Raw genomic sequence first — 27,357 nt, forward strand, 5'->3', positions numbered from 1 at the left:
GTGAATGTTGAGAAAAGGGCATGGGGCCACGGACAGGCCTCTGGGGACCATTCTGGGGGCATGGGCCCCGGCAGGGAGGAGGCTCTGGATCGGGTCAGAAGGAGGCAAGTTACGGATGTCGCACCCCTACCCCCACGCCGAACCCACAAAGGGGGCCGGGGCATTTACAGCAAGAGGGGTATCTGGGCTGGGAACCTTTATCTGGGGCTTGTCTGTCCGTCTCCAGGGTCCTAGGGCCCCAGGGGCCCAGATTGTGTCTGCTTTGCGTTTTGGGGTGTTTCTCTGGTCTGTTGATGGGAAAGTTGGGCGTCAGCAGGCAGCTGGGTGGGGAGGCAGTGGGATTAGGCTCGGGAGATCTGAGGCAGCAGCCTGGGGTGCTCCAGGGAGAGGTGTGCCAGCCAGACGTCCCCCAACCCCCAGCCAGTGGTCAAGGCTCGGCTGGACCTGGGCTGTTCTCGAGGCCGGGTGGCTGGAAGGTCGGCACTGTGAACATCAGAGTCAACAATCTATGCAGGGGTAGGAGGGGAGTGAGAGCCAGGCCAGGGTGGGCTCCCGGGAGAATGAGCGTTAGAGGGAGACAGGCGAGGATGGAGGAGAGGATGCCGTGGGGCCTGAAGGCGGATCACTGAGAGCCTTGGAGGGCTGTCCCACCAGGGCAGCTGCAGGGAGGGAGGAATCGAATTTCCGGCTGCTTCTGTGCCCCAAGTGGCTTCCCCAGGATGTTTGGGGAAGTCGTTGGGGGGCCCTGGTTTGGCAGAGCAGCCCGAGGGCGGGCAAGAGCTGAGGCTGGAATCCAGGGTAGGAGGGGGACAGCAGGAGGGCCGATCCCACAGAGGATGACAGGGTGAATGAGGCCTCGTGTGGGGTCAGCTTCAGGCCTTGCAGACAGAAACACAGAGGGGCCAAGGCTGTGCTTCCACGCTGCTGACACCTGGGGCCAGATCCTTCTCTGGGGTGGAGACCATCCCGTGCACTGTGGGGTGTTAAGCAACATCCCTGGCCTCCACCCACCAGATGCCAGGAGCACCCCCTCTCTCAGTCAGAACAATTATAAATGTCCCCAGGCATCGCCAAGTGTCCCCTGAGGGGCAGAATCACCCCAGTCGAGAAGAATTTTTAGGCCGACTGCAGGCCAAGAATGATTTCAGTGTTACAGATGTCCTGTACCCAAATAGGTTCAAATTTGGGGGTTAACATCGTGCTGTTGTACTTCCACGTCAACCCATCTGTGCTCGGTTCTGTCTCACCAGCTTGACAAGGGGTGGGTGGCGGGTGGGGACGCAGTTTCTGGCTGGCGATCTGCTTCATTTCCGGGAGCGGGTGGCTGACGCTTTTTCCTGCCCCGTGGCCAGCCACGGCCAGGAGAACGGCCACTGCCCACCCACCACCAGAAACCTCACGTCTTTCTCACCACCAACAAAGTATGCTTGGATGCAAGGGTCAGGTTTTCCATCCAAGTCTGGTCTTCCAAGCACACTTGGGGCGAAGTCTTCAAGTGTTATTCGAAAAGCTGCTCATCAATACAAAAAAAAGAAAAAAAAGCAGTCACTCACGTGGTAACACCCAGAGCTGAGAAGTCACGCACTCCCTGCGGGTTTTCTCGCAGGCGAACGTCATGAAAGAGCTGTAGTGGATTTTGGGTGCAGTTCGTGCTGGTCCCTACGCACTGGAATTTTGTCATCCCCTCCACCCCGTCCTCCTGCGGGGTGACTTTCTGAACCTCACGCCAGGTGCTCACTGTGGTTCAGCTCTTCTTTAAGTGTCTCCCCAACAGGAAACAAACCAGGGCTGCCATGGTGGTTTCTGCTGCCGGGGAACATGCGTGGTGATCCACCCACTTTCGTAAAATCGTGACATTATTTTGTTAAAGCTTTTGGTTGCACCTTGGTGCCTTGCTTTGCTTTGTTCAGATAACGGTTGGTTTTTTTAGTATCTTTTCCCCTATTTGAAGTATAATTTCTTTTTGCGTGTACCGGGGATTGGCCCACTACAGCCCACAGGTTAAATCTGCTTGGTTCTACGCATAAAGTTTTATTAATACTCAGCCACACCTGCTCATTTACATATTGTCTGTGGTGGCTCTCAAGGCAGAGTGGGGCAGTTGTGACAGAGACACTGTATGGCCCCCAGAGCCAAAAATATTGAACCCCTGGCCCATTACAGGAAAGGTTTGCCGACCCCTTGTACTTTGTGCACACGGAACATGCTAGAACATTCCAGTTACTTTCTCTGTGCCCACTTCTGTCTTCTGCTCTGCTCTCCCTTCCCAAACATAAGGAAACCAGGTTCCCACCCTCGTTCCAGATGGCTCCTGTCACCAGCTCAAATTTTTTTCTGTGTTGGTCTGTGCCACATGTGTGTTCCTATATTCATAAATATACATCTATCTACAGGGGAGTCTGAAAGCGGTCTTGAGGGGTCAGAAAAGAGGGACTTGGATGTAGATGTCCCAGAAGTTCATCTCATAAGTTCACCTTTCAGCTCTCCCTCTCCTGCTCGAGCGCTCTGTGTTCCACAGGCAGCTGGGAGCGCTTGTGCAGCCAGGGTGTGTGAGCTCTGGCTGGGGGTAGTGGGACCTGTGTGTGGGCCCCTCCCAATCTCGCATATCCAGGAGGGGCCCTCGAAGGGTTTCCAGCCGCACCCTGGGCCCTAAGACCACCTGCATCCTGCCTGCAGGGCAACACGGTCTGCCGGGGCACAGTAGGACGAGGACACCAAGCAAGACCCCAATGCCTCCCGGACCCACCCTCCCCACCCCAACCCCTGGACCCTCCCTCCACAAGCTGCCAGGAGAGGCAGCATGAACTCGCTGGGGCTGATGGGGCCAGGCCAGAGGTGCACACTCAGGGCCACAGCACCCCTGGAGGAAGCTACCGTCTGGGGTGCCAGATGTGTGCCCAGGAGGATGTGCTGGAGCTCACGGCAGAGGGATAATTCAGCCAGAGAGATGAACGTTAGGGCAGGCTTCTCGTAGCCTGGGGTTGGGGTGGCTATGTTGCCAGCCCTGGTGCTTAGTACGTATTAGCAGGCATGGGTGTTCCCAGCTCACCACAAGGATGTTACAAGACGTGGAAAATGGTGGGAGCTGCTACAAGACGCCACGTGGATCGGAAGGAGGGAACGGGGGCAGAGTGACAGATAGCCCAGAGACTGCGCAGCTGAGAAGTAGGGCCACACCAGAGCAGGATGGGGGTACAGAAGGGTAAGAGGTTATCTTTGGGGGTGTGGAGAGGATTGGGGTGCCCTACAGCCGTGAGTGCCTAGGCCTTTGATCAAGGGGACCCTGGAAGCGTTAGGGAGGGGACGGCTACCTGGAAGCCGTGGCCCACCGGCATTCTCTGCCCCTCCCGTGCCCTGCAGACCCGCGAGGCTGCCTTTCTGGCCTGCTGCCTAAAAGGGCAGAGCCTGACGCATTGCAGTAAGCTAAGCCTATTTTAGACCAAAGTGGAAGTTATATTTTTGGGAACATTGCATCTAAGAGAAAAGTGAAATTATGGGTGTATTTTAAGCAACCAGAAAGGCTTCCTTGGAATTTGCAAAAAGAGTTGATTACAAGGCAAAGCATAGCTCCGGGCCCAGGACATCCCTGCCATGGCCACCGCCCTTTCAGAATATTCTGAGCACTTTGCTGCACCAGGGCTGGGTGGTGGGTGGGGATGTCCGGCCATCATCTATCAGGTACATCTGCCTCGCTGTTTGGGGCAGGGATGCAGCCGGGCATCGAGTGACCACAGGCCCTGGCAGCCTATTTGTTTCCTAGCGATTATCCAGGATGGAGTGGCTTCAGGGCCCTGTCCCCAGCATCACTGGGGAGTTTCCCTCTGGAAGTTTCCTTCTGTGTCATTCAGCCGCTGCTGGCCGCAGCCAGTTCCCAAGGCCAGGCCCAGCAAGACCTCAGTTACCTGAGGCCCAGAAGTAATCCGTCTTTTGGAAAGGCCGAGGGGTCAAGCCCAAGGCTCTTGGTCAACCGCCCAGCCACTGACCAGCCCTGCGACCCCAGCTCATGGCTGTAGACCGGTTCCTCCTGGGTGGAGGGGGAAATGGCCACCCGCTGGCAGTGGTCAGGCGCCCGGACCCAAAACCTTCCATGATGTGAGCTATCAGGATACGCTAGATGGTATCCTCACCCCTTTAATAGAGAGTAAGTCACAGCAACCTGTGAGTATTTACACACTTCCACTTAGCCCTTCCTGAGGGGCCAGGGATCTCCAGGGCAGCCAATTTTAAAAAAAATTTTTTTTTAATTGAAGTGTAGTTGATTTATAATGCTGTGCCAATCTCTGCTGTGCAGCAGGGTGACTCAGTTATACACATACAGACATTCTTTTTTTTCATATTCTTTTCCTTTATGGTTTATCACAGGATATTGAATATAGTTCCCTGTGCTCTACAGTAGGACCTTGTTGTTTATTCATCTTGTATATAATAGTTTACATCTGCTGATCCCAAACTCCCAGCCTCTCCCTCCCCCACCCCCCCTCCCCCTTGGCAACCACAAGTCTGTTCTTTATGTCTGTGAGTCTGTTTCTGTTTTGTAGACAGGTTCATTTGTGCTATATTTTAGATTCCACATATAAGTGATATCATATGGTATTTCTCTTTCTCTTTCTGACTTACTTCACTTAGTATGATAATCTCTAGTTGCATCCATGTTGCTGCAAATGGCATTATTTTTTCTTTTTCATGGCTGAGTAGTATTCCATTGTATATATGTACCACATCTTCTTTATCCATTCATCTGTCAATGGACATTTAGGTTGTTTCCAGGTTTTGGCTATTGTGAATAGTGCTGCTATGGACGTAGGGGTGCGTGTATCTTTTTGAATTACGCTCGGTTCTTAGCCAGGGGTGATTCTGCCATCAGGGGACATTTGGAAACGTCTGGAGATGTTTTTTTGGTTGGCCAAGGATGCTTTCAACATCCTACAGTGCACAGAACAGCCCCTCTGCAAAGGATGGTACGTCCCCAAGTGCCAGTAGTGCTGAGGCCGAGAAACCCACTCTAGTTTAGGGGCCTTTAGGATGTACAGTTGAAAATCAGGCCTGGGGCTCTGGACAGAGTCTGCAGGGAGCTGTGTGGATCCAGGAGCCACTGCAGGGACAGAGCTGCTTATTGGAGGTGTGAATATTGGCGAGACTGTGGGGAGGGGGAGAGAGAAGATTACAAGGACCTGAAGCCCCAGAGGGAACTTCTCCAGTTCTGCCAAAGTGCCTGGACCAGTTCTTTCCCCTCAGCATGTGACTGTGTCCCTCCCCTTGGAATTTACCACCTCCAGGTCCTCTGGGCCAAGAGCCACCTCTGCCAGGAAGCCCGACTCAGCAGTGCATGTGCTGTGTGACCTACAGCAAGTTGACCTCTCTGCTCTGCCTGCTGATCTCTCCTGCCCCAGGGCCTTTACACATGCTGCACCCGCCTGCGTCATCATCTAAAGGCCACCCCGAAGCCTCCTGGGAGAGGCAGAGGAGAGCTCCAGAAGGTCACGAGGCCAGCAGAGTCCTAAGTCCTAGCACAGAACCAGCACAGTGTGGCTCCCTGCCCCACGCCCTGAGGCTCTGAGGGACCCTTTAGTGTTCAGGGCCCATTTGTTTCCTGCAGGAGCTAGTGTGCAGGGGCCCTTTAGTGTTCAGGGCCCATTTGTTTCCTGCAGGAGTTTCTAGCTTAGCAGCCCCAGATTTCAGCTATAACAGAGCAGGGAGTGAGTGCGCCCTGGGATGAGGCCCTGGCAATGCTGAGGTTGGGGGGACACCTCATGGGGATCCAGCCCTCCTGAGCATGGGCAGCCTTCTGCACCCGTTCCAGAGCTGCCCCATAAAGAAGATGGGAGGTGCCAAGGAGAGGCCCCCCACAAGAGAAACAAAGGCTGGGGCAGGCCTGTGACGGGAGGTCGGAGGGAGGATCGCATCCACCTGAAAAAGAGGTGACTGGAAGCCCTTTACGCCAGAGCACTGGGGACCTCAAAGGGCCTTTGGACCCAGTGATCCTCCTGGACTCAGGTCAGCACCAGCCGTGGCAAGGAAGATGGAGTGACCCACCAAGGCAGGCCTGGCCATTGCTCCTACCGTCCCTTTTCAAAGAGTGGATACAATGGAGATCACTCAGCCATGAAGAAGCATGAAACACTGACACATGCTACAACGTGGATGAACCTCGAAAACGTTACACTGAGTGAAAGAAGCCAGACACAAAAGGCCACATAGTTATGATCCCATCTACATGAAGTGTCCGGAACAGGCAAATCCAAGGAGACAGAAAGCAGATGAGTGGTTGCCGGGGGCTGGAGGAGGGGGGATGGGGAGTGGCTGCTCTCGGGGACCGCGTTTCCTTTTGGGGTGATGAAATGTTCTGGAAATTGATAGAGGTGACAGTTGCACAACATAGCAAACATGTCAAATGCCACTGAATCGTACGTTAAAATGGTGAATATTATGTTATATGAATTTTAGCACAATTCAAACAGAAATGCAGAGCGGGCTGTACATATTTGGAACGCTCCCTGTCAGGTCCCACGACATCCACCCCTCGGATTCCTTCCCATCTATCTTGCAGTGGGCAGACAGGAGCCCAGCCATTCTAGAGCCGGTCCTATCAGCTCTGGCCTCTAGGGTGGCCCCAGGGGTACCTGAGCTCCATCTCCCAGGGCCTCACCCCAGCCCCTGATCCAGCAGCAGGATGCGGGACTGGCTTGAAGCCAGACCTGAGCCCCGTCCCCACGGAACAGGCCCTCTTAGGTGGAATTTCTCAAGCAAGTGTGGGAAGAATGTTTCCTCCAGCCACTTGTCTTGAACATCACTGGTTCCACCCATGAATATTCGAAGTGGAACATTCATTATGCTAATTGGCAAAACCCTCCCCCAAGGTTGAGTGACAATAAAATTGGCCAGAGCGGGTTTGCAGTGGCTGCTCCCGTGGAGTGTATCCTGGATCAGGCAGTTTAAGCTTAAGCCCTGACGTGGTAGTTTATACCAGGGATCTGCAAACTGTTTCTGTAAAAGGCCACATTAATTAGCATTTCCAGATTTTAGTGCCACGCCGTCTCTGTCACTACTTAGCTCACAGCTACTCACTCTGCATCGCAGAGCAAAAGCAATACGTAAACAAACGGGTGGGGTCGTTTGCCAGTAAAACTTTATTTGCAAAAAACAGGCAGTGGGAGAGAAGCATCAAAGATACCCAGATTGAAGGACACCTTACAATATACTCAACCTGTCCTCCTTAAAACTGTCAAGATCTCAAAAAACAAGTCCGAGAAACCTGGCGTGGAGCCGTCAAGGAGATGTGAGGACCGAATGTAACGTGGGATCCTGGGACAGAAAAGGGACATTAGGCGGGGAAATGAGGACGTCCGAATGAAATGCTAACTTAGTTTAATAATAATATGTCAGTCAATATTGGTTCATTTGTTCGTTGTGACAAACGCGCCACCATAATATTAACAGTAGGGGAAACTGAGTGTGGGGTGCTTGGGAGTTCTCTGTAATATTCTTAGAAGTTTCTTGTAAATCTAAAACTGTGCTAAAATTTAAAAGTTATTAAAGAAAAGAAAGGTACCAAGCCAGATTTGGCCTGTGGGGCATAGTCTGTGGACCCCCCCCCCCCGCCAACACAGACACACACACACACACACACACACACTTAGACAAAATCCCACCACGTCCATGAGATGCAAATCTCAGGTAAGGTCCTGGCAAACTGAACTTTGACCCCACGCACCTCTGCCCTCTCCTACTTCTCCATTTCGGTGGGCTGAGCCATCACCACTGGTCTTTGGTGCTTTCCTCTATCACCTGCATACTCGCTATCACCATATCCTATTGTCTCTTCCTCTGAAATATTTCCTGCCACTGCCCGGGCTCCAGCTGGTGGCCCCGCTGGTGTGTACAGGTGACAGTGTCCAGCAGCCGGGGTGGTGTCCACGGTACTGGCTTCCCAGCCGGGCCTACATCAGAACAAAGCACAACCTCTTGTCAGGACTGGGGCCAAACCACTGAGCCCAGTTTCCTAGATAATCCCTTGCTTCTCAGGACTATGAGGAATCACAGCCGAGAGGTGGCTCTGGGCAATGATTTTTCTTCCTGCGCCTGTTCCTTCATCATCACGGGGGCCTGATTTCTTCTCCCTCTCCCCTCCGCCTTACAGTGCCTGGCTGAACAAGGCTACCGAGTGGCAGTCAGGATGTGAATTGGACCCATCTGGGGTTGGGGTACTGGTGGGGAGTGGCTGATCTCGGTGAAACCCTGGAATATGAAAGTTTCCTGTCTCTTGGGGCTAAGCGTGAGGAAAGCTGTCTAATTAAACTAAGTACACTGAGCATGAAGCTCTTTGCTCTGTCCCACTGTAGACTATCAAGACCCCCTACTCCAGGTGTTCAAGAAAGAGGGAGGGGCGTAAGTAGACATCCTCTTGCTTTATTTCTCCCTAGAGATACTTCGTTCTCATAATAATCCCTAGGGCAATAGTTCTCACCCTTCCAGGAATCAGAATGGCCTCAGGCTCTGCTTTAGGAATTTTGACTCCTTAGCCTTTCCAGAAATTCTGCAAGTCTGGGTTGAGGCCCAAGTCTGTATCTTTTGTATGTTTTTGTTGTTGTTGTTTTTGCGGTACGCGGGCCTCTCACTGCTGCGGCCTCTCCCGTTGCGGAGCACAGGCTCCGGATGCGCAGGCTCAGCGGCCATGGCTCACGGGCCCAGCCGCTCCGCGGCATGTGGGATCTTCCCAGACCGGGGCACGAACCCGCATCCCCTGCATCGGCAGGCGGACTCTCAACCACTGCACCACCAGGGAAGCCCCCAAGTCTGTATCTTTAACAAATCCCCACAACTCATACTTGGATTCTCAACCTTTTCTCTCTCTCACCGTAACGTACCAGAGCAGCAAGGTAGTGGTGACTCATGGTGGGGGGCGGGGGAATCTTGACAATTCTGACTCTCCTTCCCCACTGTTGTAATCAGGGGAGCCCCAGGATGACAGGTTTGCTCACCCCAGGTATGGAGGGTGGGCCCAAGGGGAGCCTGGGGCCCCAAGGGGCATCCCTCTCCCCAAGAGTTTGGAGAGAGGCTACAGCACCTGTAGGGAGGGTGGAGGGAGCTCTGGAGACCACAGACTGTCCCTCCAGCCCACCCCTGGAGGCTCAGCTTTCCTCACGTATGCCAATGCTTAGTTCTGCTGCATGGAAAGTATCAGAAGTCCTTGCTGTTCTCATCAGCAGCACCATGCATGCAGTTTGGGATTTGTGTAGGGAAACAAACATCATCCTAAAATGAAACCTTCCATAATGAGCCGCCACTTACGGAACAAGCCCTCCACTCACACTCCCCACTTGGCTCAGCCTAAGTATGGCTCCTTCCAGTCCGCCAGGCCTAGTGGGTCCTCTCTCCCAGATGCATCCCACCACACAAATGCAAACCAAATCAGTTGCAAAGTGAGGTTGAAAAAGCTTGCAAAAGGTGCGTGATTTCAGGAAGTCATCAAAAGTGACCTGGAGAATTGCTCTGACCTATAGTTACTCAGCCACACTCACAAGCAGCAGATGGGGAAGAGAGCTAGTGATGGAAGCCTGAATTTCAGAAGGGAATGAGTCCATCGTGTTGCTAAATCTAAACAGGTTCATTCTGCCTAAACGGAGAGAATTTTCAGCTTGACTCACAAAGCAAAGTTCAACTCCATGCTTTATGAACAAGACACAACTAAACCAAAGTAGTTCAGGAAGCTAAAAGTAAAGGGACAGGCACAGATGTATCAGGCAGATAGAAGCAGGATAGAACACAGCTGCAATTGTGATGTGTAAAAGGTAGAGGTCAGGCCTCTGAATGTCGCATGATGAAGAAGATTCATCATAATGCTAAAATCCTCAATTTACCCTCAAGGTATAATAGTTGTCAACATCTATGCATCATACAACACAGCAGCTGCTTTTACAAAGCAGAAATTATAAAAGATACTGGGAGAAATAGTTACAAACACATAACATAAGGCTCATTGAGTGGACAGCAAATAAGCAGGGATGTAAGATGCCCAAACCACACATTTAGGCAGATCTTGTGGCCGTGTTGCAAACCCTTCACTCCAATATGAGAATAAGTCTTAAGTATTCATGGAATATTCACAAAACTCATCCCTATATCAGGTCACAGAGAAAGCATCTAGAATTTCCAAAATGGGAACTATTAGTCAGTGCTCTTAACAATGCAATAAAACTAGAAATTAATTTTTTAAAGCCCTTCCATATGGAAAAAAATTTTTTTTAAGAAAAACTAGCCTTCTGTTAAGTCTTGGATGAAGGGGAAGTTAAAAACCAAAATTGTGGATTTTCTGGAAATCAGTGACCAAAACTGTGTATTATCAGAATCCATGAGATGTGTTTAAAGCAGTAATGAGAGGATAATTCATAGCCGTAAACACATTATATCCATAAATATGAGCAAATGAAAGTAAGCGAATTAATTTCCCAACTCTAAAACCTGAGAAAAAGAACCAAGTAAACCCCAAAGTGAATGACTTGGGTATCAAATGGATAAGATGAGCCCTCAGGGATCTTGATGAATCCCTCAAATATTTTTGGTACAGTAAGAACCAAGCAAGACCCTCCCCCATCAAAGCTTAATTTGTTCTTTATTCTTTCTGTGATCTACACGTGGTTTCATTTATAACCTAAACCAAAATTCAGTGAAGTATGAGATACAATAACTTGTTTCATACTGGATTTCTTTTTTCTTTTTTTTTTCTAAGATTCGATCACCCCACCTCCCTGCCACTCACTCCATGGCACAGTTTACCATGAAACTTCAGCCCCTGGTAGGAATCTGTCCATTTCAAAGGGCCTTGTTCTGACCCCAGGAGCCCTTGTTTTCAGCGTTTCTGTCCATCTGTGGCTGACAGTCAGTGCCCTTCCGGATAAGAGTAACAGAGCCTGTTACAAACTGGGGGCACGGAGATGGGGTGAGTCTTATGTCCTGTCAGCACTCGGCTCTCTCTATGTGCCTCCATCCGCCCGTCTGTCTGTCCATCCAGCCTGCCAGGTGTCCCAAGCCCCGTGGGCAACAGGAAGAGAACAGAACCCAGGCTAAGGCTGGATGTCAGCCAGGCCCTGGAAAGTTTCCACTTCCTCATCTGTGATTTGGGGAGCCATGAGGTTGGGGGTGATTCCTCCACTTCCTGCCCGGCATCCACAGGCCCACGGAGCCTGCAGCTATCACCTACGTGGGTTGGCAGGGGGTCGGGGGTCCCATCTTCCTCCCCACAGCCACCGCCTCTCACCACCATCGTCGCCACCCCCTTCCCACCGTCATACTTGTCCTCACCCTCCCTGGATCCACCTCCCTCCATCTGTTCTCTGCACAGCAGCTCTGTGGAAATCACATCAGCCGTGCTTCTCCCTTCCCCACCTCCCACCCCCTCCGCTCCCAGCCCCCAGGGAGCTTTTCTGTCTCTCCACACAGCCCCTCTGAGCCTGTGACTCCACTGGCCCATTTTGTCCTCCAGGCTCCCTGGTCCTGCTTCTCTGTGTCCCTACAGTGCTCTGGGGGGAGACCAGTCAGCCCAGGCAACACTCACACCCTGTCATGCTCACCTTGCATGTCTGAGTGTTGGAGTCTTCTCCCGGCCCCAGCACTGCGCTGGCCCCCTTTGGGAGAAGGGGACGTTTAACCGAGAGCCTCTAGAACAGTGGCTGGCACACCTACCCTGTAAAGGACCCAAGGGTCAGTATTGTCAGCTCTGCTGGACCAGTCTTCACCACCACGACTCAACTCTGCCATAGTCCAAAAGCAGACACAGACCGTCCGTAAACAGACATGGCTGTGCGCCAACAGAACTTTATTCATGGTGGCTGCACGTTGAATTTCATATCACGTTCATGTGTTGTGACATATTCTTTTGATTTTTTTTTCAAGCGTTTAAAAATGTGACAACCATTCTTAGCTCACAGACCACACAGAAACAGGTGGCTGGCCGTAATTTGCTGACCCCGGTAGAGGTCGATGTCTAAGCCCGCCACCCACCCCGCATTCCCCCCATCCTGGGCATCACGTAGGTGTCCTCCCCATGGCCACGTCCATTCACGTACGGGTCGTCTGTGGCTGCTTCACGCTCCCGCAGCAGAGTTGAGTTGTTGCAGCAGAGCCCCAAATATTTATTAGCTGGCCCTTCATGGAACAAGTTGGCCCGCCCCTGGTTCACACAGATGGTCCCGTTTCGTCCTCGAACAACCTGAGAAGACAGGGGTTTACCCCTTCGTTTTACAGGAGAGGAACTTGAAACTCAAGAGCAGTGAACTAATTTGTGCGAATCCCCTGCCGATGCAGAGCTGTTCTCCTGGGCTTCTCACCAGGAAGTAGCCCTCCACCCCGCACACACCTGGGGTTTATTTTCCTGGCAGTTCCACACAGGAGAGCCCCAGCCTGACTGGATGCCCCTGGGGATGTTTGCTCAGCAGACACAGCAGAGCAGATCTCCAGGGCGCCTCGGGCCATGGGACGCCTCCCAGCTCTCCTCCTGCGGGTCCGGCAGTCGCCTGTGTCCCCAAATGGACACGATCTGGGCATGGGCTGAGCGCCGTTTCACGTAGAAAGGTACGCCTGGAACTTGGAGAGCACTTGGGAAAATAAAATAGCCCGAGTTCCAGCGGTGGGGCTGCCGTGCCAGGGCTGGTTCCCAGTCACCCTCGGGTGTTGCCTTTCTGCACCCACACCCAGGGCTGGAACAAGAGGGCTCCTGCAGGCCGGTGAGCGGGAGACAGTCTCCCTTTCAGCCCCATTTTTAGGCTTCACAGTGGCCTAATATTTGCTAGTGTTCTCTTACCATTCGCAGCCTCTCCTGGCAACAGTGGTCACTCCTCTCTGGCCTTGACTGGACACAAGAGATTCGGAAGTCCTGTATGGCATGGCTTGTGGTCCCGGGGTGGGGAACAGAGGCTCCGCCCAGATGTGGCATCGCAGGGGGAGGGACAGTGTCAAGGTCATGAGAGGCAGTGGGCAGCCTCCAGGGTGTCGGGAGGTGGTGACATCTGAGCCATGGCCAAGGTGGACGTGGAGGGGGTGTCCCTGTCGGAGCACCACCAGGGAGGGGGCTCTCTGAGGCTAGAACGGTGCCAGACACAACGACAGCCGACCAATACGTTGTTGTCAAGTGAACGAATGAAACCACGCGTACAAAAGCACCACACCCTTGGGAAGGGACGTCCCTGCGGCTAGATCAGGAAAACAGAAGGCCAACCCCACAACCAAGACGAAACCACCGCAGCAAGTGAGGACGGCTGCAGGTGTATCTGAGGGCAAAGGAGTTATCCCAGTTCAGGCCACCTCCGCCTGGCTGGAAGGACCACCACCGTGCAAGGTGAGGCTGAGGGACTTCTCTCCAGGGAAACCCCTTCTCTGGGGTCAACTGTCAACACAGGAGATAGCAAGCACGTTTGCCTTGGTGAGCTCATTCAATGGGGCTTTTCAGTTTTGAAATCGGAAAGCAAAACACTGTTTGCCTAATGCAGTCCGTCTCAAGGCTTGTCCGGTTTTCATATGGGATGCACAAGAGACCAGGTGTGAACTCAAGGCTCGGGAATCCACCTGCCGGGCTGCCGGGGTAGACAGACGCCCCGAAAAGTCTCAGGCCTGCTCACCTGGCTCCCAGCTCTGAGAACCAGCCTGGACCAGGGACTGAGCGGCTACGGGCATGGTGTGGGTTGGGGGTCGGGGCAGACTTCGGGGAGGTCAGTTGACCTCTCTGTGCCTCAGTTTCCTCATCGGAAATGAGGAAGGCAGGTCTGTCCCTTAGAGGAATTCGAGCAAAGGAAAGAGTCACAAGCCCACAGCACCCCTGGCGTGGGGCTGGTGTACACCACAGGTCATTCTTTGATGTTGTATCACCGTTCTTCCTAAAATACTTACTGCGCATTCCAACAGAGAGAAGAGCCATCCTGTTTAGATAGAAAATGTACCGTCTGGAAATTTCTGGCTATGTAGGCTGCTCAACCCTGGATGTCTTTTTTTTTGGGCAGGGGTCTGTTGGGTCTTAGTTGCAGCACGCAGAATCTTTCGTTGTGGTGCACAGACAGGCTCTTCGCTTCATTGAGGTGCACGGGCTTCTCTCTAGTTCTGGCGCGCAGGCTTAGTTGCCCCGCGGCAGGTGGGATCTTAGTTCCCCGACCAGGGATTGAACCGGTGTCGCCTGCATTGGAAGACGGATTCTTAACCACTGGAACACCAGGGAAGTCCCCAACCCTGGACGTCTTTGATTTAAAAAAGCTTTTTTAGTCTCCCCAAAGGAGAACCTCAAAGGCAGAGGCAGTTAGAAGACAGCCAGACATCCCCTGGCTCTTGGCATCCTTGTCAGGGTGGGGTGGGGGGCCACCTGGAGGGGGCACATGATCTGAGGAAGTCGGAGTACGGCTGCTTCGTTCATTTTACCTAGAAACCGTGCTTGGGGGTGGGGTTGAATTAATGGGTCATCTCTTTATGGTTTTTCCCTTTCGTTAGGTAAACTTTTAGCATGGTTCTATCTTTTTTTCCAAGTGTACAGCTTATGTTAGAAACATGTCTTTTATATTATAAAAGGGAAAAAAAGCATTTCAAAGAAAGTAGAGGCCTTTCTCGAATAGCGTTTTGCCAGAGCCGTGGATCGTCTGACGTGATGGGAAGACAGCATGAGCATGTGGCCGCGCCTGCGCCAGTGCCAGGGGCATCACTGCTGGCACCCAGGTCCCGCTTCACCCCTTCCATCCATCCCCAACCCCACATGATCCACCGGGCACACCAGCCACCCTTGTGCTTGGAGGCAGTGCACGGCCCCGAGAACAGCTACACAATAGCTCCCCTGGCTTCGGGTGCCAGGCCAGCATTTCCTCCTCCTCTAAGGGACGTATAATAGCACCAACCGGATATTTTTAGATCAGCTTTGAAAAGTCGCAGTGTGTTGAGACCGCATACCAGACGCATGAGGTCACTAGGCCCCGCGCTGGTAATCGCAGAACCAGAGAGATGGTGGGCCCTCACATCCCGAAGACATTCCCTCTTATCCCCAGGACGCCAGGCCTGGTTGTTTCCTTAGAAATCGCCACAGAGACTTGTCCCGAGTTCAGAAGGGACCACTACGGCTCTTCCGGATGCAAATGTGCATTTCTGGGCTGTCTCTGCAGAGGCCCTGAACACAGGCACTGCAGGGACTTAGGACTTGCCCCTGGAGGGAGCCCACTCGGTGTCGGGCACCCCTCTGCCATCTGTTTCAAGTTAGGACATGCAGGACTTGGCATGCTCGCTCGTGGGAGCTCATTTTACCACAAAGCAGGTCTGTCCTCAGCTCAGACACCACCCTGCGGGGTCTGGAAGGAAAGGAGACAGATCTGCTGTCTGCTTTTCTCAGAGCTGTGGCTTTACCCCATGGGCTTTACCCCTTTAAAAGCTGAACTTAGAGGGAACAGGAGGTTAAACCTGGAAAGACAGTTTTCTTCGCCAGGGAGCCCATCAACGCCTGCAGTGCGCGTGGGGACCCTCGTGACAGGAGGGAGCCCCAGACGACCCGACCCTGCAAACCCCTTTTACCTCCATCTGTACACAGCAGTGCTTCTGAACTCGGGCAATTCGGCTCTCTCTGGGGATGTTCTGCGTTGTCCCAGATGCCACCGGCATCTGGTGGGTGGAGACCCTACAGTGCACAGAACAACAGCCCCACCCCAGAGAAGGATCCCACCCCAAGTGTCAGCAGTGCTGAGGTCAGGAGAGCAGGGCAGACCGTGGCCTGGCCCCCAGCAGCTGGCCTGTAGCTCGGTCACACACATCAGGATGCTGTGAAGAAGAGGAGGGGGTGTGGTCTCTGTGGCTGCTGTCTGACTCCAGAAAGCACCTTCTCAAGCTCGGTGCTGCTCCACCAGGCCAGGTGGAGACCCCCCCTCAAAGGGCTCCCCCAACCCCACCCTGAAGGTACCCGCTTTGCAGTCAGGGCCGGGTTGCCTCTCTGGGGCCGCCGCCTCCTCTGTCACTCCCCTGCTTGGCAACTTGGCAGTTGGTTCAGGTTTTACAGCGAGGCCCGTTTCTGGGGTCTGGAGCCCCAGGGGCAGCCGGGCAGGAAGTCACTCATCCTGTGACCTGAGCAGCCAAGAGCGTGACAGGCGCCTGGGCCCAACCGGGGGGCCTCAGCCCTGATCGCAGGCTCTGCTGAATGGAACCATTTTCCGAGGAAGAACCCCAGGCCTTCCAGCAGATGCTTTTTTATGGGGCTTCTGCCTTCAGGCGGTCGCACACCAGAAGCTCTGATCAATGAGGGACCTGCATCCATCCCCCCTGCAGAATGAGGATTTCAAGAAAATCCCGGCTCCTCTCAGTGTCTCCCTGTTCCTGGCTCCCCTGAGAGCCTGGCCACCTCTCTGCACCCTGCCCTTGTCCCCCGCCCCCCACACACATATCCAGACCTTGGCAGTGGCCTTCCCACCTCCTTCCAGCTGCCGCCTTCCTCCCTCCAACCTCCTCTGCCCGGCTCAGCCTCCTCAAACGGGAACAGTGTGAGCCTGACACCTTTTTCGTTTCTGCCAAGCTTCCCTTTGCGCGTGTAACTTCGGGGTGTCACCCCCCGCCATGCCATCTCTGCCTCTTCCCTTCTTCTGCCCGGCCTCACCACCACCTCTTATACTGGCCTCTCACTCCCCCAAAACAGGGAACCCCACTCCCCAGATACCTTTCCTGCCCTGAGTGCGCCCCGAGGCTCCACCACACCCTCTCCCTGGCTGTTCTCCCTGTCTGGGTACCATGTGGAAAGGGGGTACCCCAGGAACCTTCGTGGGGGACAGAGGGTGTTCCCTGTTGTAATCTGGATGGTGGTCACATGGGAGACCCCACGGGGACTTGACCAAGCCACAGGCTCTGAGCACTATGCAGCCTTTCCTCTATATACTGGGAATGAAGCCCTGATTCTTACCACAGTGTGGCTGAACCCCGAAAACATCAGGCTGAGGGAAAGAAGCCGGATGCAAAAGGCCACCTAGAGTATGCCCTCACTTATGTGAAATGTCCAGAACGGGCAAATCCAGAGACAGAAAGCAGATTCGTGGTTACCAGGGGCTGGGGGAGGGAGTTGGGGAGTGACGGCTCATGGGGACGGGTCTCCTTTTGGGGTGACGGAAATGTTCCGGAACTAGATAGAGGTGATGGTTGCACAACATCGTGAATGTACTAAATGTCACTGAAGTGTTCACTTTTAAAAACTTAGTTTTATGTTATGCTAGTTTTACCCCAATTTTTTAAAAAAAAAATTTGCAGTGAACCAGCTTGTCATCCCATGGAATTGCAGGACCCCTCCAGCCTGGGACCTGTCCCCACGTCTGCTCCCTCACACTGCAGGTGTCCAGCCTGGAGCCCGTATCAACCCAGGGCCTAGCAAACTCCTTCTGGAAGTAAATATTCTGGATAATAAATATTTTTGGCTTCGCGGGCCAGATGGTCTCTGTCACAGTTACCCTGCCATCGCGGCAGAAAAGCGGTTGTGGACAACCAGTAAATGAACGGTCCTGACTGTGTGCCAACACACTTCATTTATGGACGCTGACGTGGGAATAGGATTTTTACATGGCAGGGAATATTACTCATCTTGGGTTTTTTTGTTTTTTTGGGTTTTAGGGGTGTTTTTTTTGAAACCATTTACAAATGTAAAAAGCACTCTTGGCTCACAGGCAATACAAAAACATGCAGTGGACTGGATTTGGCCCACAGGCCGGAGTTTGCTACGTGAACAGTTATTACTGAAAAAGAATTCTGACGATTGGCATTTCTAATGTCCAGGACTTAAAACTTGAACCCCCCTCCCACACCCCCAAACACAGAGATAAAGAGTAAGCCCGTGGGATGCGCTGGGGCTACCTACCTTTCTGTTCTCCAGGTCTCTCCTGGAGTCTCTGCGTGACTTCCAGGGAGCCCCCAGGCTCCAGGCCGAGGCCTGTAGAAACTTCATCCTCACAACCTGAAAACCTCCTTTTGTTTTCCTCCCAGGCTTTCGGGAATGCTAAAACGGCTCACAACAACAATTCCAGCCGATTTGGGAAATTTATCCAGGTCAACTACCTGGAGAGCGGCATCGTGAGAGGGTGAGTCTGTAGCTGCCCAGGCTGTGCACTCAGCCCTCGGTCTGAGGTCCTGAGCTTCCCTGCAGCGGGCTGCCAGGACTGAGCCAGCAGAGAGCTGGGTGCTGAAATCGTGGGCTGGCAGGCATTTGTGAATCGTACAGGGAAGCAAGTGTGATGTTCAGTCGTTGATGTGAAAGTCTGAGCGGTGGGTCGAGGTGGGAGTGTGGGTGGGGGAAGGGCGGCACCTTCGTAACCAACCCTACCTTCCCCAGGGCAGCCCCGTGGGCCCAGGCACCCACGGAGTAAGTATAATGAGCTAGAGGTCCTAGCATGATAGAGTTTGCCAAGAGCAGGCAAGGGCACGCCACAGGTGCCCTGGTCTTGATGTTTCTGATTCAGTGAGTCTAAGGACGCCACAGGGAGAGTTGATGTGGACTCTGGCGTTTGCCAAACATGCCCCTTTAGCTAGAAGGAGACGTGATGCTGGGTAGCAAAGTGAGGCAGTTGTCCAGGGAAGTACTCAAAGGAGGTGGGTGGGTGAGAGGGAGGGTATATAGATTGATGGATGGATCCATGGGTGGGTGGGTGGATGGATGGATGGGTGGAAAAATGGATAGATTGATGGATGGTTGGGTGGGTAGATTCATGGATGGGTGGACGGATGAATAGATTCATGGATGGATGGATGGACTCATTGGTGGATGGGTAGATTCATGAGAGGCTGGTGGGTAGATTGATGGATTTGGATGGACAGATGGATGAGTAGGTGGATGAGTCCATAGGTGGTAACTGGATTGTGAAGTTGACTGCCTGGTGGAAGTTAAAACAGGTCTACATTTTGTGCCAGAAATGTGAGTTCCTTAGGTGAGGGCACAGTTAAATTCAGCTAAATGTGTCATGTTGAAATTGTGTTCCCCCAAAAAAAGAAAGAAATTGTGTCCATTTGCACTCTGCAATGGTTATACTAATGAAAATATCTGGCAGCTTTATGCAATGAGTTAATGTTACAAGGAATTATCTATTTTGTCATAATGTCATTTCAGAATTTAATACTACAGGATTTTTTTTCTTTAAAAAAATTATATTCTGGGTAGTTTCAAGTAGTTTAAAAAATGTAATTGTGATTTAATACTGCATAGGGTTCTGGGTATTTTTCTAACAGGCAAAGGTCTTATGAGCCAATAAAACTATTTCACAGTGGGAAAAAAAAAAGGCTTTTCGGCACAGTCCACTGCCTGGTGGCTCGAAGGAGCCCACCCCCTCCACATTCTGATGTGAGGATCTGCGGTGGCAGTGGGATTTGCAAAGGCTCCAGGTGATGTTCTGAGCATCAGGATAAGAAGCCTTAAATGTTAGACGTGGGGAGACCCGAGCAACAGGCCCCCGGAGGCCGTGAGAAGGCGCCGGTGTTTCAGGAAGGGAGAGGTCCTCCAGGACTTCAGAGTATCCAGGTTCTTCTGTCCATCTAAACCTAACTGACGACCATTTCAGTTGATGGTGCCTGTTCAAGACGAGGACAGAAATGTTATTTTCCCAAATCCTTCAGCCTCTGGCTTCTTTCCTTTTTCCCACTGCCCAGGCCCTGATGGGCAGTAGTGCAGGAGAGAGACCCTCAATAAACGCAGCATCTGCTCTGGCCCCTTAGCCCTCAGGGACACTTGGAAGTGGGCCTCAGCCCCCGCCATGGGCTGTCCAGTGGTCCCTTCCCAACTACTGCTGGGCCCAGCTTGGCATCTGCATGGGCGGAGCCACCCACCTGTCCCCACCTGCCCCGCAGGTTTCAGCCCTTTCTCCACAAAGACACTCACTCATTTTACTTTATTTTATTCTAGTCTAGTCTACTCTAATCTACTCTATGCTGTGCTGCGTGGCTTGCAGGATCTTAGTTCCCCGACCAGGGATTGAACCCGGGCCCCAGCAGTGAAAGCACCGCGTCCTGACCACTGGACCGCCAGGGAGTTCCCCCTCACTCCTTATTTTAAATCTGCTTTTCTCCCATGGGTCCATATTTTGCACAGTTGTATCTGCCACATTGCAGAGCCTCTGACCAGCAGGAAAAGCCCAGCGTATCTTACTGGGTAGAGGACACAGAAACAGTTTCTTTAGTTCCAGTGGCTTCTTGGGAGCAGAGACACCAAAAGGCTGCACATGTTCTCCTGGGTCCCAGGCTGGCTCTGCAGGCCAGAAGCCAGAGCCTTTGCTGCCAGTGGGCACCGCCCCCCACCTTCTCCGCCCAGATCTCTCCTTCCTGCATTCTCCATTTCATGTCCTGTGGCTGCTGAAACAAAGTACCACAAACCGATTGGCTCAAAACAATAGTTTATTCTCTTACAGTTCTGGAGGTCAGAAGTCCAAGATCAAGGTGTGGGCAGGGCCACGCTCCCTCCAGAGGCTCTAGGGGTGGATCCCTCCTGGCCTCTTCCAGCTTCTGGGGGCTCCAGGCATCCTTGGCTTGTGGCCGCATCACCCCAATCTCTGCCTCTGTCTTCACGTGGTCTTCTCGCCTGAGTCTCTCTGTGATCTCCTCTTCTGTCTTTTGGGACACTTGTCCTTGGATTTAGGGCCCATCTGGACCAGGGAGGAAGATCTGATCTCCAGATCCTTCACTGAATTACACCTGCAGATACCTTTTTTCACAGTCACAGTCACATGTTCCAGGTAGACATGTCTTCTGGGGGCCACCATTCGATCCAGCACACCAGCAGGGCTGGCCCTCAGCTAAGTGGCCAGCCTGTCCCACCTCAGCTCCTGTCAGGCTCAGCTCCTGTGGCCCTGGGTGGCTGGACCTCATAGGCCAGCTTCAGAGTCCTATCTATGGCCTCAGATTCAGGAAAGGAAGTCCTGCCTCAGCCCTTGACTGTGGCCTGCCCACACTCCGAGGAGGGAGGTACACTTCCTGTCCAGGGAGCAGCTGCCGCCAGCTCACGAGGAGCAGGCCCAGACCCGGTTCTGCTTTTGGGCAGGTGACACTTCTCGATGCCACTTCCCGCTGAGGCCAAGGGTGAGGGGCAGTCCAAGTCTTCCCCCAGTTCCCCAATTCGCAAGGCCTCGTCTTCCTGTGGGCTCAAGGGTTCAGTGCCAGTGGGATCCCTGGCTCCCTCAAGACCCCCGTAGGGGCCTAGGCTCCCAGAATGATCAGCAAAGGGAAGAGGTGATGGCCAGTCAAATGACAGCTCGGTGCCCCTGAGAGGTTGCTGTCCTCCCCCATATGCCGACACAGTACAGGGAATCGGCTACAGACTGAGATGAAAATGTGAGTGTAGGAGCAGACACAGCCTCCTCCCGCAGGAAAACAAACTGCTGAGAACTACAGGTTACTGGCCAGTGGAAGGAATGGAAGAAAATACGGGTTTGAAAGAAGAGACAGCACAGTCTGAGCCCTTGGAAACCCACCCATGCAGGTTGTATGTGTGCATGTGTCTGTGCAAGGCTGCAGACAGAAGACTGCCATCCTGTGAGAGAGGCTGGCAGCATCCGGCAGGCCCTGGACCAGGGGCCCGACCCTGCCAGCCCTCGGGCACCAGCTTCCTCTTCAGTGTAATAAGATGGGTTCAGATGAGGATGACCTGCAGACCTGTACAGCTCACACACGTGGTGATAGTGGATCCCATGAGAGGCAGGGCCACTGCCAGGCTCAGGTCCCTGCCAGGCCACCTTCCTCCTGTGGGGTCCCAAGCAACGTGTGGCCTCTCCCAATTTTTAGCACCTCATCCAGTCCATCGGTGGGAGCCACAGTGCCCATACCTGGGGACATTTAAATCCAGGTCATTGAATCCCTGCCAAACAGTGCCTAGAACCTCGTAGCAGATCTCCAAGGAATGTTTGATGTCTCTGTTAGCATTGAGGATGTGGCCGCAGACATGCCTTATTCCTGCCCCAGAGCCCACATAGCCTCATGGACCCAGGTCCTTCAGATGTCCATCAACTGATAAACAGATAAGCAAAATGTGGTGTGTCTGTACGTGCAGACTGTTCTTCACCCATAAAAAAGAATGAAGTTCTGATACACGGGGCAATGTGGCTGCATCTCAGAATCATTGGGTTGAGTGAAAGTAAGCAGATACGATATTCGGTTAACCCTTGAACAATGCAGGGGTTCGTCGAAAATCCAAAGATTCCTTAGAGTTGGTCCTCTGTATCTGAGGTTCCTCCAAATCCATGGTTCCTACGTATCTGGTTCCACATCCATGGATTGAACCAACCTCAGGTCACGTAGGACTGTAGCATTTACTATTGAAAAAATCCACGTATAAGCGGACCCACAGTTCAAACCTGTGTTATTCAAGGGTCAGCTGTACTGTAGATACTAAATGCGTCTATTTTATTTATTTATTTATTTATTTATTTATTTTTTTTTTTTTTTTTTTTTTATTTTGGCTGTGCTGGTTCTTTGTTGCGCACGCGGGCTTCTCTAGTTGCAGTGCACGGGCTCAGTAGTTGTGGTGCGAGGGCTTAGTTGCGGTATGTGGGATCTTAGTTCCCTGACCAGGTATCGAACCTGGGCCCCCTGCATTAGGAGCACGGAGTCCTAACCACTGGACCACCAGGGAAATCCCCTATTTTTTTTTAAATTCTAGAAAATCCAAACTAATCTTTAGGGGATGGTCAGTGGCTGCTTGGGGGTGGGTGGCAGGAGAAATGACAAAGGTCCCACAGAGACTTCTCAGGGTGATGGATGTGTTCACTATCTTGGTCATGGTGGTGAACTCACAGGGATTTGCATGTGTCACAACTCATCCAGTCACACACTGTAAGTCTGTTGTGCATCAATTATGCCTCATAAAGCTATTTTTGAAAATTACGTGAAAGGACCCAGTCAAAACTCATCCCGTTGCGTGCTTTGAGTAGGTACAGTTTATCGTGTATCAATCATCAATAAAGTTGTTTCAAAAAGAATGGAAAAGTGAATCCATTATCTTGTATTTCGATTTTCAATTAGAGAAACATTTCATGGCTGGGGAGATGGTGGGAGCAGGGTTCAACCTTCCAGTGTTATTAGTGGGCATATGGGTCCAATCGTTTCAATTCCTGCCACCTGTGGGGCATCCTGCGTGATGCCAGGTTGGGCTTCCATACAGCTGTCATCCCAAATCTGGTCTGGAGGGCAGAAGTAGCCAGCCCAGGTTCCTTATTTTTATAGATGGTAGTCGTAGGGCGAGGCACATTTATGATGATTGTATTTACCTTTAGAGTAAGATTTTCAACATTTAGGTTGCTTGTTTACCACACTCAAGGTGATTACCTTTAGGTCCCTGTGTTTACCGTGGGTCCAGGGATGTTAATCTGCAGCTGGCTTTTCCATGGTAACAAATCACTCTTGTTCTTCAAGGAAACAGTATTAACGTGTAACACTTGTCCTTCTTTTTCCTCTTGATGACAGAGCTGTGGTCGAAAAGTACCTGCTTGAAAAGTCTCGCCTGGTCTCTCAAGAGAAGGATGAGAGGTAGGGGGATATTTCCTGGGTGATCCATCACATCTGCCTTCTTCCCTATGAAGGAGAGAAGCAGATGTCCTGAGATGGGGGAAATCTACAGGAGGCCATGGCGGATCTCCTGGGGGCGTGAGCTTTGCCACCTTCTTGTGCCTCCCCGGGGCTTTTACTGGAGTAGGTGCTCAGAAGTCTGCAAGAATGTGGTTAGATTAGAAGCATCTCTGATCCACCAGTGGGCAAGACATATGCCCACCACCCGAGGAATCTACTCGCTGGAGAAGCTCCTGGTTTGATTTTTGGGTTTGTTTTTTTGTGTGTGTTTTTTTTTCTTAAGACATTATAAGAATCGACTTATTGTCTCAAATTTGTACATAGTCGAGCTGCTGTTTCCTCCCTGGCCTGGTCTCCAAAGCAGTATTAGTAGTGGTTTGAAGAGTAGCTGTCACTCGGCCTCCAAAAACAACTTTTTTCTCCTAATTTTGACCTACAGGAACTACCATGTGTTTTATTATTTGTTACTTGGCGTCAGCGAGGAAGAGCGTCAGGAATTTCAGCTCAAGCAACCTGAAGATTATTTCTACCTCAACCAGGTAAACAGCCCCGAGACCCAACCACAAATGCAGCCTCTGTTCCCCACGGGCTCTTTACGCACTGCTGGGAGGTCAGAGGCCGTCCGCCTTGGCCCTCTCTAGCCCCCAAACCGACTCCAAGGAGGCCCAGAGGGGGGTGGCATAAAGGACCCCATTCATTCCCCACGTCCTGGGCCATACCCCATCAGTTCCGGCCAAAATCATCCTCTCACGCCACCCTCACCAGCCCAGAAGTACCCAGAGCACTGCCGACTTTGTTTTTCAGCATAACTTGAAGATTGAAGATGGGGAGGACCTCAAGCATGACTTTGAAAGACTCAAGCAGGCCATGGAGATGGTGGGCTTCCTCCCTGCCACCAAGAAGCAGTAAGTGGGCGGGCCCAGCTGCCCTGCCATCTCCCACACAGGCCCCCCTGGGGCTTACCAGTCCCTCTGAGATGTGACCCACCCCCTCGTAGGAGCCTCACTAAGGAGAGTAGCGCAGTGACAGGGAATGCTCGTCATTAGCCATTGGGAGATGCCAATTAAAACCACAGGGCTTTTCAGAGGTCATTCATCATTTTTAAATCTTTTTTTTTTTTTTTTTTTTTGGCTGCATCACGTGGCTTGTGGGATCTTAGCTCCCCGACCAGGGATCAAATCCGGGCCCTCAGCAGTGAAAGCACGGAGTCCTAACCACTGGACCACCAGGGAATTCCTCCATCATTTAAAAATTTTAAGCCCCACATTAGCAGACTAATTAACAGATTCTGTTAATCAGCAGAAAACTACACTATCTCAGTAGATGAAGAAAGAAATCTAATAAAATAAAATTTACTCAGGTATATTTACCCAAAAAACAAAAAACCACAGGGCTTTTGCCCAACAGTGTGGGTATACTTCACAGTACAGAGCCATACACTCGAAAACAGTCAAGAAAGCAAATTTTATATGATGTGTGTTTGACCACAATTAAAAATTGTTTTAATTCTTCAAAACCACACAGGGTGTTCTCCACACCTGCCCGGGCAACCAGGATACCCAGAGGGAACATCTCTGCCGAGCATGGTGCTAGGGGGGCACGAATGGGGCCAACTGCTGTGGACAACCATTCGGCAGTTCCTACTACGGATGTGTGTACACAACCAAATGCATACATTTGCTCACCCAGAGACACGCACATGAAGGCACACAGCAGCCTTGTTTATAACAGCCCCCAAACCTGGAAACCCTCCCAAATGCCCACCAGCCAGAGGTTAAATAAATAAACACATCGTGATATATCCCTGCAGGGGCCAGCAAACTTTCTGGAGAGGGACAGATAGTAAATATTCTCAGCTTCGTGGGCCACGTGGTCTCTGTGGCATGTTCTTTGCATTCTGTTTTCTTTCTTAACGACCCCTTAAAAATTGAAGCACCGTTCCTCCCCACCACCCCACGCAGCGGGATCTTAGTTCCCTGACCGGGGATCGAACCCGCGCCCTCGGCAGTGAAAGTGCAGACCACCAGGAATTCCCTTAAGAACCGTTCTTAGCTAAGGGGCTGTACAAAAATGAGACCCCAGTTTGTTGACTACCTGGACAACCCCACACACAGCAGTGGTTCTCACTGGGGCCCCAATTCTGCCCTCAGGGGACACTTGGTCTTGCCTGGAGACATTTTGGAGTGTCACACTGCAGGGGTGGGCGGGGGGCCGGGTAGGTAGAAGCCAGGTGCCGGCACTGCGGAGGCTGAGAAGTGCTGGTCGGCAGCATTAAGAAGGGATGTGCTATACACGGTAACACGCCTGGCTCCCCCGTCTCACACCTTTTCAGTAAGAGGCCAGATGCAAGTACACGTGATTTCACCGAAGTCAGGTTCACAGAGGTATTAGATGTCAGGACAGTGGTTCCTCTGTGGGGCTGGTTCCAGGGCCTGAAATGTTCTATTCCTTGGTCTGAGTGCCAGTTACAGGCATCTGTACATTTTGTGACACTTCATCAAAACTCTATACTTGGGGAATTGTGTGTTTTCTTTTTCTTTTTTTTTTTGTATGCATGTTATGCCTCCATAAAAAGAAAAATTTTAAGCTCCCGCCCAACACCACTACCACCAAAAAAAAAAATAGAGATATGTGCCTCCCAAGTCCTATTCCCCAAAGAGAGTCCCCAGTGGAGAATTGGACATCTTTCGAATTTCGTGTGTTCTGACTGGAATTGCTGGTTTTACGAATTCAGCCTCGTTCACTGGAAACTTGGGCCCAGTTCACTGGAAACTATCGCTGTCTCACGACTGGGGAAGGTGCCCCGACCTAGGTTCCTTTTCTCCCCCAGGATCTTTTCCATCCTCTCGGCCATCCTGTACCTGGGCAACGTCACTTATAAGAAGAAAGCCACGGGCCGAGACGAAGGCTTGGAGGTTGGGCCCCCTGCGGCGCTGGACACACTGTCACAGCTCCTGAAGGTACTGGCCCCTGTCCTCAGCCACAGCGGCCACCAAGGCCCAGAACTTCCTTCACTGACTGCGCTTTTGTAAACTGGGGCCTGTCTGCCTGCTTCCTCCCCCCACCATCTCTTCTGTGTCCCTTCCTCATTTCTTTTTCTTTTTTTTTTTTAATTGAGGTATAATTAACATACGACATTAGGCTTCCCTGGTGGCGCAGTGGTTGAGAGTCCACCTGCCGATGCAGGGGACACGGGTTCGTGCCCCGGTCCGGGAGGATCCCACATGCCGCGGAGCGGCTGGGCCCGTGAGCCATGGCCACTGAGCCTGCGCATCCGGAGCCTGTGCTCCGCAACGGGAGAGGCCACAACAGTGAGAGGCCCACGTACCGCAAAAAAAAAAACTAAAAAAAACATACGACATTATTTTAGTTTCATGTATACAACATAATGATTCAGTATCTGTATATGTTGCAAAATGATCACCGCAGTAAGTCTAGTTACATTTGTCACCCTAGGTGGCTACAGGGTTTTCTTTTCTCTTGTGATGAGAACTTCTAAGGTCTACTCTCTTAGCAACTTTCAATTATGCAATACGGTAATGTTAGTCACAGTCGCCATGCTGTACACTACATCCCCATGACTTATTTTATAACCGGAAGTTTGTGCCTTTTGACCACCTTCACACATTTTGCCCATCCTCCATCTCTGGCAGCCACCATTCTGTTCTCTGTATCTGTGAGCTTGGGGGGGAGTTGGGGGTTGCTTTTCGTTTTTTAAAATTCCATATATAAGTGAGAGATTTTTTTCCATTATAGGTTATTAAAAGATATCGAGTATAGTTCCCCTTGCTATATGCTATACAGTTGGTTGTCTATTTTATATATAGTAGTGTGTAT

At 51.9% G+C, this 27,357-nt stretch overlaps 1 protein-coding gene and 1 non-coding gene across 12 annotated transcripts in view; one reads left to right on the forward strand and one right to left on the reverse strand.

The window, feature by feature from the left end:
• The window catches only part of MYO9B (myosin IXB), an 89,571-nt gene that overhangs the window by 25,582 nt on the left and 36,632 nt on the right, over positions 1-27,357 (forward strand). For all 11 annotated transcript variants that reach the window (XM_060144678.1, XM_060144672.1, XM_060144675.1 and 8 more), the window contains exons 3-7: positions 17,965-18,059; positions 23,419-23,481; positions 23,960-24,059; positions 24,325-24,425; positions 26,351-26,480. In XM_060144678.1, coding sequence (XP_060000661.1) covers positions 17,965-18,059; positions 23,419-23,481; positions 23,960-24,059; positions 24,325-24,425; positions 26,351-26,480 — 489 coding nt within the window. The remainder of the gene's footprint in view (positions 1-17,964; positions 18,060-23,418; positions 23,482-23,959; positions 24,060-24,324; positions 24,426-26,350; positions 26,481-27,357) is intronic.
• TRNAR-CCU (transfer RNA arginine (anticodon CCU)) lies at positions 22,516-22,588 on the reverse strand. The gene has a single exon. It is a non-coding gene; the product is annotated as a tRNA-Arg (tRNA).

Source organism: Lagenorhynchus albirostris, chromosome 3 (genome assembly GCF_949774975.1).
Source record: "Lagenorhynchus albirostris chromosome 3, mLagAlb1.1, whole genome shotgun sequence".
NCBI classification, from domain to species: domain Eukaryota; kingdom Metazoa; phylum Chordata; class Mammalia; order Artiodactyla; family Delphinidae; genus Lagenorhynchus; species Lagenorhynchus albirostris.